Genomic DNA, 11,221 nt, shown 5'->3' with positions numbered 1-11,221 from the left:
CTAAGACAGCTGCTGTCTTCCCAGGAACAGGGTGGGCAGAAAATGCCCCAAAGAGGATGGGGCAAGATGAGACACAGAAGGAACCACAGAGAGTTGGGGCTGGGGAAACTGAGACTGGGGGTTCACCTCCAAAGGAGGTTCATTTGCTCTGAAAAAAAGGGGAATGACATGTTCCTGTGCCTTCACCCCCATTTGTGTGGCTGCGGCAGACCTGGGGTGAGGAGATCCAACTGCACCTGGGGTGTCTGTGGAGTCTCAGCCCTCCCCAAAGCCCTTTCCCCAGCATCCTCAAGGATGGAGACGACAGATCAGGAGCTCCTTTCTGAGTTTCTTCTCCGCCTTCCACTGAGACCAGTCCGTCCCCAGCACCCAGGTAAGCCCTAACCCACCTCTTCACGGGTTTTGGCTGCATCCCAGCCTCTCCTGAACTCCAGCTGGGGGGGGGATTCATCACTCCAGAGAGGTTCTCAGCCCCCAACTAAATCTGCTTTGGGCAGCTGATTGCCAGGGCAGAGGCTGGCAGGCCCAGGGGTACAAGGTTAGGGGCATTTCTGCGTGTACGGGGGCTGAGGCAATGGCAGAGAGCCCACATCAGGCAGGGGGGACAGCAAAATAAGGAGTGGGAAACAGCAAAAGGAGGCAGACAGACACTGACTGCACAAAGATGAGGATCCTGAAGAATACAGGAGCCACATCTTAGGTCCAGAGCTCATCCTGCCCCGGGAAGAAGCACCACACAAGCAGTAAGGAAAAAAAAAAAAAAAGAAAAGAACAAAACTGAAATGTTTATTCCCACCTGGCATCACATCCCTGCGCTGCTGGTGGCGGGTCACAGCTGGACACAAGATGGTCACCCTCACAAGGTGACCACGTCTCCTCTTTCACCCCGCACACCCACAGCCTGGCCCAGCTCCAGAGAGGGCTGTCAAAACCCTTAGGGCCGAGGGCTACAGCAGCAATTTGTGAAGGCAGGGGGCTTGGAGGAAGGCAGTCAGGGAGGAGGGTGTCCCAGCGGCCGCTGGGGGCTGTGTTTGGTGCGGAGCCTCCTCAGCATCCCCTCCCCAGGGCACAGAACTGCCACGGGAGCAACTGGGAAGCAGACCTCCGCCGGACCGACGCGACGCCCCGCGTGCTGCCAGCCAGGCAGCAGTTCCCAGAGGCAGCGGCTCAGTCAGGAGGAATTCATGCTCTCCCACTGCCGGAAAATGCGGAACACCTTGCAGGACTTCACCGAGAGACTCTGTGAGAGAGGGGGAGCAAAAGAGATAACCAGAGGTTAAGGCTTCACAACAGGACCTGCCATTGCCACTGAGCTGTCTACAAAGCACGTGAGGAAAAAACGCAGGAAAAAAACAACCCATCTGAAATATCCTAATTGGCTGCCAGTTTGCTCTTCTTCATTAGCCCTGTGTACCAGAACCAGAGGGGAAAAGAGCAAAGCGACTGCAAGCAAGGAGCAGGACAGAACTCCAACCATTCCCTGCTCCAGCTGGGTCTCATGTCTCCGGTTTGTGTCTGGTCCCGCAGGACTCACCGGCACTTTTGGGGCATGTGGCACAGGCAGAAGAGTCCAGCCTATTGGGGACACAACTCACACAAAGTCCCCCCCAAAAAATGCTAAAGTAGGATTCTTCTGCTGCTCCCTGCAGCTCAGTCCCAAGCAAAGCCGGGGGGAGCTGGCAGGAAGAATCCAGGCGGATAACAGGGCCCAGGGAGGCAGCAGCAGGTACCGGCTGCGCTCAGAGAGGGGGGCTGTGGGCTCAGCTCTGTTCCCCTGGCTCAGCAAACCCACCCGTCCAACAGCCCGGGGCTGGAGGCCACAGGATGTCTGTGGAGAGAGTTGGGAGCTCTCTACTAGTAGGGACATGAAATGAAACTGGATCTTGGGCAGCGCTGAGCCGCTCGGGAAAGGCTGTTATTTATAGTAGCCCTTGAGCAGATCGGCGCACAACACATCGCTGTAAGGGATGAGACCCGGCTGAGAGGCTGTCACCGCAGCCAGAGGGGAAGCTGAGACTCTACAGACACACACTTGGTCGTTGCCACCCAACTGGGTTTGCATTCAGCCCAAATGAAGCCCATCTACCCCAAATTCTGCCCGTGGGCTTTCCGCCCTGGGCAAGGCTGGGGCAAGCGGTGTTTTGAGTGTTTGGGTTTGGGGCTGGGGATCCCACAGACTCACCACAGGCTCCGTCTCAGGCACTCTGTCGCACTTTCTGGTGGCGAGGAGAGTGTTCAGTACCACTTGCCAGCCCGGCTCTGCCTTCACAGGTTCTTTCTCCGTCTGGGTCGTGGTATCTTCCAGGGTTTCCCCTCCCTCCACTGCACTGACCCAGGGACACCAGTCACGATGCTGAGTGCTGGGGTCAAAGAAACTCCTCAAAGAAGTGTCCTGGGTAGGGGAGGAAGTGACAGTGAAGCAGGACAGTGTCAGCATGGTTTAAAAAAAGGGCTCCAGTGACACCATAAAACCCTCTCTGTGCTTCAACACCAGCCCTGAGCCAGCTGCAGGGACAACACTGGTCCCTGGATCAGGAGCACCCTGCCCAGATCCCTCCCCATCCAGGCTCTCCCTGCACCCAGGTCACTCACTGAGCTGCTGGAAGAGCAGAGCCGCATCCGCTTGGCTCTGCGGAAAGGACTGGATGGCACCTCCATGTTGTCCCCCTGCCCCATGCTGCGGGTGACGGGGCGGCTCCTCAGAGTGGGGCTGGCCACCTCCACCTCACTCCGGTCCACGGGGACAGGCACGTCCCAACTCCGCGGGCGAGAGATCACTGGGGATGGGCTCTTCTCCTGCTGCTAGCGGGGAAAGAACAAGGAATTAATAGAGCTCCTCTGGTCACCAGCATGTCCTCCGCCTGAAGGGGACAGAGGGCCCTGCCCAGCTCAAACAACAGATCAAAGCTGCCTCCAGCCACTGTGGCAGGAGCCGCGCCACCCTCCCTTCACACCAGGAGCATCTTAGATGTGTCTAGTTGGACATGGGTGAAAGCAGCCCCTGATTTGGAGCATCTCGAGTTAGAAAAGATGTTGGCTGGAAAGGCCCTTTTTGTGCCCTCCTATGGGAGGGCTGAAGGAGGCCAGAGAGCCGCAAAGGGCAAGGGCAAAGGCAGCAGCACCCCACTTCTGTTGGACGTTGCCTACAGCTGGAGGAACAGCACCAAAATGAGCCTCTTTCAAATGAAAAGGCAGCAAACTACATCAGTTTAGACTCCTGCGTCCCCCTGTTTCACCCAGACACCCGGAGCTCACGGGCTGGCTGAGCAGAGCCATACCTGCTCGGAGCCCGGAGGGAGCGTGTCTTGGCTCCGTGTGAGCATCCTGCGCGGAGACACGGGCATGAGCAGGAAGCGCTCGGTGGGTGCCGGTGGCGTGATGCTCGGGCTGCAGGAGTCCAGCTCCGGCCCCGCAGACTCCAGCTGGTGAAAACCCCACAGTCCCACCTTCCTCATGCAGCGGGAGCAGGTGATTACCGAGAGGTGCACGAAGCCAGACGCAGCGCTGCGGGGACAGAGCCAAGTCAGGAGAGAAGGTCAGGGACGAGGCTGGGCCCTTCCCCAAACTCGCAGCTTTCAGAACAGATGCAGGGATTTGGCAGAGCACAGGAACCGTTTCAGTCACAGGTACCTGAGCCAGCACGTTTCAAGACATCAGTACCCCTGCACTGAGGCACAGAGTTAATGTTTTTGTAGCCTCGTGTGCTAAGAAGTAAAACAAATCCATTAAACCTCATCTATAGTGTTGCTTTAAACCAGCTCACATACATTTTGGCTTGCCATGAAGCAGGAGCACACTCATTTATGGGATATCAGCTGAGAATGTCCCCATCCTTGGCGCCTGAACCCCCCAGCCACAGCAGCAGCTCTGCTCTTCCCTGCTGTGAGCCCTTTTCCAGCCTGCACCGTAAAAGATTGCTTCCCTTTCAGCAGGCTGCCTCAGGCACAAACAGCGTGGCTGCTGTTCTGCTCACAGCACACGCTTTGGGAAGCTGCGAACCTTCAGGTCACGAACCTTCCCTCCCTCCCTTCCTGCAGGCCTGACGAGCAACGAAAGCGTTACTGAGGATGACATTTCAGGGATTGACTTCAACATCTAAATCAGCAACGAGCGGGGCAACCGACAGCTCAGTTGTTTCACTCCGCCGTGTCAGGGAGACATCTATTTTAGATTAGCTCTGCACTGGGGGTTCTAGAAGTCTGTCAGTTTTAACGGCTGGAGATGATAATAAAATAGTGAAACAGGATACTGAACATTTCACAGGAGGGACATCTGCATTCCTCCAGCCTCTGAGAGGTTTCACCAGCAACCACAAAGTGCGGTGGACACGTTAGTATCAGTCCTACACCACGACCCACCTGCAGGTCCAGCCGCACAGAGCCAGGATGCAGGCAGGAATGTGTACTGGCAGGATTTCTGTGGCAAACTTCACCGGTGGTTTCTCTCCTTCCGTTTTGTGCTCTAGCTCCTCCCCAATCAGTTGGAGGAGCAGACTGATCTTCTCCTCCGTCAGGGACTGCGGAGCAGAGAAAGGTGGCAGAGCTGGCAGTCAGAGGCAGTTTGATAAAATACATTGTTTCTACTCACAAACCGCAGCTTACACGAAGGAAAAAAAAAAAAAAAGAAAATCTCTTTTTCACTCTCTGAAAGGGCTGGGTACATCAGCCCGCACCCTCAGCACTTCCACTCTGCTTAACAGGCAAAAGCCACACAAGAGCGACGGCTTCCTCCTGCCTTGTGCCTGACTCTCCCCGAGGCGTGGGCTCTGTTTAAGCACCATTTTCTCCCCCGAGCTGGCGTGGGGACAGCGGAGCAGGTCACAGCTCTGCCGCTCACGACAAGCACGAGCCCGAACAGCCCCGATCCCTCCCTCCGATCCCAGGGAGGCAACAAGGGCTGTGTTTGCCTGTGCTCAGGCAAACCACGAGTGCTTCTGGGGCTACTGCTGAGACACAGTGAGAAAAGAGAGTCCCTGAAGGTGTCAGTCGGGCTCTAGACCTTGCTGCTAGCGGGGCAGCTGGGGAGTTCCGATGTGGAGATGCGACACATCCCTTGGCTTTAGGCTGTCTCTTCTCGGGGGGGTTGCGATGGGTTTCATAGCTCAGCCAGCCCACGGTGGCAACCATAAAACACCTCTTGTGATTTCTGCTGAATGGATGAAGAGTTCCCCAGTTCCCACATGGTTTCTTGCTGCCGAGAGCCATCTGTTTCCCAGCGAGCGAGTGCCCAACAAACCAGACTTGGCTGGAGTAGAGCAAGGCCTGGCCAGGTCCCTACAAGGAGGCAATCCCACACTTGCTCCCGCCTGTGGCTACGCTCCAGCCTCTCCTGCTGTAGCTCCTGCTCTTCCCTCCTGCCTGCTGAGCCCCCTCGCACGATTGCCTCACACGAGAAGCCCCCCTGTACCTCACTCTCTGGGCTCCCTCACCTTCACAGGCCTCTGCCCACACCTCTGCTCTGGGGCAGCCCCTCCAGCTCCCCAAATTCCCAACCCTCCCTAGAGCAATGACTGACTCCAGTGGGACCCCACCCACCTGCTAGAGGAGTGACCTGCCGTGTCTCATGGAGCACTTGGAGGTAACAAACAGGGGTGGGGGCTGCAGGGAGAGCACCCAAAGGAGCCTGTGGGACCCCAAATCACTTCTGCTGGGCACTGGAGAGCACCACGCACCCTGGGAAAGGCATAGAGTGGGAAATGGATGCTACACAGCTCACTTCCCACCAGCAACATCGTGGTGACGTGAGCCGGCTGCGTCTGCGTTGGTCAAGAAGGACTTGCAGAGCAGATGAGCTTTTCCAAACTCCATTTTACAGAATCCCAGAACCATCTGGGTTGGAAAAGCCCCTGAAGCTCCTCCAGCCCCACCATGACCCTCCCCCTGACCGTTCCCAACTCCCCCAGATCCCTCAGCGCTGGCTTAGCCCGACTCTTCAACCCCTCCAGGGATCCCGGGGACTCCCCCCTGCCCTGGGCAGCCCATTCCAACGCCCAACAGCCCCTTCTGCACAGAAATCCTTCCTCAGAGCCAGCCTGACCCTGCCCTGGGCAGCTTGAGGCCATTCCCTCGGGGCCTGGCGCTGGGGCCTTGGCTCCAGAGACTCATCCCCCCTCTCTACCCCCTCCTGGCAGGGAGTTGCAGAGGGCCAGGAGGTCTCCCCTCAGCCTCCTCTGCTCCAGACTGAACCCCCCCAGTTCCCCCAGCCGCTCCCCAGCAGACCTGTGCTCCAGACCCTGCCCCAGCTCCGTTGCCCTTCTCTGGCCACGCTCGAGTCATTCAATGGCCTTTTTGGGGTGAGGGGCCCAAAACTGAACCCACGCAGCGAGGGGCGGCCTCCCCAGTGCCCAGCCCAGGGCTCAGATCCCTTCCCTGGCCCTGTTGGCCACGCCAGTGCTGACACAAGCCAGGATGCCATTGGCCTCCTTGGCCCCCTGGGCACTCTGCTGGCTCCAGTTCAGTCGGCTGGCAACCAACCCCCCCAGGTTCCTCCCTGACTGGCAAATGCTTCCAGAAATACCAGGTGTAACCACCGCATGGAGAACATACTAGGAGAAAGCTAAAGTGATCAGACCACTCACCCACTCAAGCTGAAGTCTCCGATTTAAATCTCACACCTGTTTTGGGCAAGGTTTGCACAGCACAGCCATGCCTGGTATCATCACCGGGGGCTTGAACGCACCCGATCCCAGGGGGAGACGGGAACTCACCATGTTTTTCACATCTTCTGGTCTGAGGGAGGGCAGCTGCAGCTCCAGCTGACACAGGCTCTGAAAACGGTCCAGGAAGTCCTGGAGAAGGGCTCTGGGCTCATCCACCAGCAACATGGAAAAGCGATCTGGTGAAAGCAAACAGGGGAGGCCTAAGCTGTGCCACTGGCCTTCCCACCCCCTCCTTAACCCACAGGGCAAGCAAGGAGACGAGTCCAGCCAAGGCCTCCACAGGTCAGTCTCTCAGCTTTTAAAAGAAAAGCTGAGCACAGCTTTTTTCATTTGCAACCACCCTTCCCCATGCAGTACAGCTCTGCAAATGAGATCTATTGCCCTTTCAGCATCCCATGTCATCCAGTATCCTCTGTCCCCTCCCGGTTACAACCCAAAAAGCATTTTAACTGTCCTAGAGGCACATAAAGGTTAAGAGAGGCTGCGTACAGCCCAGCCTGGGGCTCCAGCCACGGCTCAGTTGCTTATTTGCTGAGGCTGCTTAGAGATGTTGTTTTGCCACTGTGTGTTTCACTGTCCCCACAGGAAAAAAGGGGACTGCGGTGACACTGCCTGCTTTGAAAACTTGAAGAGAAACCACAATTCCTATAACAGGAGACGAGCAGTGACAGGAAGGGAGAAAAAAGGGAATAATCCTGGACACGTGCACTAGCTGGGCTCTGAGACACCAACCTGGGCAGGGGCTGTCTGGCCAGAAGCAGAACTTCTCGTGAGCGGTGCACAAGGCCTTCTTCAGCTCCAGGCAGCGCTCCTTATCTGCAAGGCAAAGCTCACTTCTACTCCCCTGTGGAACAACCTCCTCAGGGAATGGTTGGGAAAACCAAACGAGGAAGAGGAAGGCACCAGGCTCCAAGGGCTTCCCTGCTCCTCCCATTCAGCAGGGCTCAGGTGACAGATGCCACCTGAGGCTGCAGGTTGCAGAGCCTGAAGTTCTCACCTCAGACTCACCTCCCTCGCCACCAAGAAGAGCTGCTGCACCTCCAGCCTCCCTGCAGGCAACCGTGGAGCAGCAGTTCCTGCAGCAGCAAAGGCAGGCTGGCTCAAGGAGTTATCACCACAACAGCAAGCGTGACCAGAGCCATCCCAGCTCCTCTCCTCACAACCAAAATCTCCTCCCGTTCTCAGGCACAGCAACCATGGAGCAGGGGAGCCTGCCTGGCTGCATGGCATCACAGTGGAGACACAGCTCAAATCAACCACCAGTAAAAAAAAAAAAAAAAACACCTGGTTTTGCCAGTTTTACCTCCCGGGCTGCTGCCAGTCCCCAGCTAACTCACCTGACCCCACCACTCTGGCCACAGGAGCCAAGTCACAGCTGTGTCTGGAAATCAAGCTTCCCAAAAAAAGATATGATACTTAATTTAACTTATTCACACCTTTCAGAAGATATCATTTATTCTCTGATTTATTTTTCAAGCCTTTCTTCCAACCGCTGATTATTTTAGATTTTCCTGAAGCGGTGTGATTACCAACAGAGTAATTAGGCCATGGTTTATTTAAGAAAGATAGTCTGAACAGCGGGCGTCAATATTCAGACTGACACAAAAGGAACTGCTCATGCAGCTCCCCTTTACACATCACCCACGCTGCATTTGTCAGACACCAGTGCTCTGCAGGCAGGGGAAGGAAACTGGTGCTGGGCCTGGGGAGGGAGCTCAGCAAGGGCAACAGGAGGGGGAGTTTTACTGCTAGGAGTCCAAGTAGTTTAAAGAAGGCAGTGGAGGGGTTTCTTAATTAAATAACACAGTGTGACCACTTGAACAGACTGACTTGGTGACCAGCAGCCACCAACAGAGCACATTAGAAAAATTGAGAGGAGTATCAGGGTGACAGACCAAGCAGTCGGGAAAAAAAAAAAAAATTAAAAATTGGCTGTTAAGGTACTTGAACACATCCAGAGGGGGGCAACAAAGCTGGTGAAAGGGCTGGAAGGCAGGTCCTGTGTGAGGAGCGACTGTGGGTTTGTCTAGTTTGGAGAGGAGGACGAGGGGAGACGTCGTTGCTCTCTACAGCCTCCTGAGGAGGGGAAGTGGAGAGGGAAGTGCTGAGCTTTTCTCCCTGGGGTCCTGTGAGAGGGTGCATGAGACTGATTCCAAGCTGCGTCAGGGCAGGGTCAGACTGATATCAGGGCAGCTGGACGAGATGAGCATCATAGATCCCTTCCAGCTGGAATTATTCTATTCTAACCCATCTCTGAGAACAGAAGCAGGAGGTTTCACCACGTTCTCACAAACTAAAGGAAATTTATTCAACTTACACTTTATTTTCAGAAACAAACACCCAGCATCACCCAGGACAAGACTACAGAAGTAATTTAGGAACACGATGAGGCACATAGACCCCCAAACCCTACAGCCCACTCCCCATACCCCGCCGGACGCTGGCATACATACACTTGTTGAAGTCAAACGTGAGCTGCAGGCTCACGCAGAGGAAGGCCTGGCAGCTGGAGCACTTCAGCATGTCACACTCCACGTTGGTCCAGCCGTACTTGGCACAAACCAGGGGAGACAGCTCGTGGGGTTTGCCCGCCCACTTCAGCGGGTGCTCACATTAAGGATAAAACCCAATAAATTACGAGTTGACCAGGCAAAGCTTTGGCCAAGGTTTACTTGGCCAAAGGAATAAAAAAAGCTTTTGAGAAGATGGAGCCTGTAGGGAAGCCATGGAGAGGGTGACAGCAAAGCAGGGTGGGGGATGACTGGACGCTCAGCATCAGAAAGGATATGGTGAATGTTTCTACTCTGCTGAAATAGGCTTCCTTGCTGGCAGATTCCAAGGAGAGAGCATCCATTTGAGAAGATCCATTAGCTGACTCTGAGCAGTCGGATGTGTCCTTCCTAAAAGGAACAGCAAGTCAGCAAGCGAAGCATCTGTGCAGTCCTGGAGAGATTTCAGTAATAAAAAATGCATAGACCACTTTCTACCCTCCTGTCCTTCAGGCTTACCCTTACAAGAACCCTTTCTCCAGAGCTCCCAAGTCCTGGCTTTTCATTATTTTACTAATAAACCAATTAAAAAAAAAGAAAAACCATAACGCAACAAGCAAAGGTGCACATTAAACATTTCAGGATAATCAACAGTAGTGGCAGATGGGGATCTGATGGGACAAGTAGGAGACATGAATTTGTTCTCTGGACCCAGCGAAAGCAAATCAACAATGGCAGAATGTCTCTGAAGCCAGGGACCCTCCTGTGCTCCCGACGCTGGCATTTGTGGCCGGAACGTGGGCCCCTGCAGCCAGAATGCTGGCCCTGTGGCAAGCGCTGCCCTGTGGCCTCTCCCCAACACCTCTCCACAGGCCAAAATTCAGAGATGGCTGGGCCAGGGGTGAACTGTGCTTTTGAGGGTGACCATGGTTGCTCGGCTTCAGTGAGATACCCCCAAAGCTCAGCCATCCAGCGCCCCCAGGGCCTTCCAGACTTCCCAGTGCCCACCAGTACCTCCTGTGACTCTCAGTGACCTCCCCAGGGTGTGACTTTTCAGGTCAGAGGCCCGATACGTGGCCAGTTCAGCTCCCTCAGGCTGCAGAGATGCCAGAGCTTCACAAGTCACTTACCTGCCTCTGCCCTCCCAGCGCCCCCCAGTACTGCCTCTCCGTGCACACCAGTACCTCCCACTATCCACTACCGCCTCCCAGTATCTCTCAGTTTCCGCTACTGTCTCTGTGCCTCAGCCCTCCCAGTGCCATAAGTACTGCCCCCCAGTACCCCTCTGTCTCTCCAGCACTGCCGGTGCCCCTTAGTCTCTCTAGAACTCGTAATGCACTTCCTGATCCCACCAGCACTCCCAGTGCCTCCTAGCCTCACCAGTACAGCCTACCAGTGCCTCTTAGTGCCACCAGTTCCGCCCCCCACTTTGCAGTGCCCCCCCAGCGCTTCTCAGTCCCCTCAGCACACCCCAGCGCCCTCTTTTCCTAGCACCCCTCCCCATAATAACCCCTAACACCTACCAGCGCTCTCCAGCATCCCCCCCAACAATTATTGCCGTCCCCCGCGACCCCTCGGCGCCTCTCAGAGCCCCTCAATAACTTCGAAGGCTCCCCAACCTCTCCCCCACCCCGCCGGTGCCACACGGCCGGGTCACCCTCCCGTCTCCCTCAGGCCCGGTGCCGGCGAGGCCCCAGCGCTCCCCCTCACCCATCGGGGCCGGTGCCCTCAGGGGCGATGCCCCCGTCGATGAGGTCGCGGATCTGCTGGGGGGTGACGGCGGGCAACTTCCCCCGGGCCTCCCCCGCCGCCCCGGCGCTGGGCGCCGCCATCTTGGTCCCTCACCCCGTCAAGAGCCGGGGAGGGGGGGCGGGAAACGCGGTCGCGCAAGACCGTTCCGGCCCCGCCGTGGGGGTGCCCATCACCCCACGCAACCCCCGCTCGGCCTCCTCGTCCCCACGGAGGGCTCGCGATGCACCGCGGCCCCCCCTGTGGGGCCCCGCGTCCCTCCCCGGGCCCTCACACCCCAGGCCCGCAGCGACCCCCTCCGCAGCTCCCGCGATCGGCGCTCGAT

At 56.5% G+C, this 11,221-nt stretch overlaps 1 protein-coding gene across 4 annotated transcripts; it reads right to left on the bottom strand.

Annotated features, from left to right (window-relative positions):
- Positions 1–764: 764 nt before the first annotated feature.
- ZC3HC1 (zinc finger C3HC-type containing 1) lies at positions 765–11,202 on the bottom strand. 4 transcript variants are annotated; one of them, XM_074901644.1, is made up of 10 exons: positions 10,858–11,202; positions 9,447–9,558; positions 9,112–9,262; positions 7,391–7,474; positions 6,707–6,834; positions 4,359–4,516; positions 3,279–3,504; positions 2,593–2,799; positions 2,183–2,392; positions 765–1,240 (listed from the first exon to the last, which is right to left on the bottom strand). In XM_074901644.1, exons 1-10 carry the CDS (start codon positions 10,977–10,979, stop codon positions 1,172–1,174), a joined length of 1,467 nt encoding a protein of 488 aa, XP_074757745.1. In that variant the 5' UTR covers positions 10,980–11,202; the 3' UTR covers positions 765–1,171. The 4 variants fall into 4 exon arrangements, with proteins under 4 accessions (XP_074757745.1, XP_074757746.1, XP_074757744.1 ...); XM_074901645.1 differs by having other exon boundaries at positions 3,279–3,381; XM_074901643.1 differs by having other exon boundaries at positions 2,593–2,802; positions 9,112–9,263; positions 9,448–9,558.
- Positions 11,203–11,221: the final 19 nt, after the last annotated feature.

Source organism: Athene noctua, chromosome 3, assembly GCF_965140245.1.
Source record: "Athene noctua chromosome 3, bAthNoc1.hap1.1, whole genome shotgun sequence".
Taxonomy (NCBI): domain Eukaryota; kingdom Metazoa; phylum Chordata; class Aves; order Strigiformes; family Strigidae; genus Athene; species Athene noctua.
Note: the sequence above shows the minus strand (reverse complement) of the source record. Positions and strands in the feature narration are given on the sequence as shown.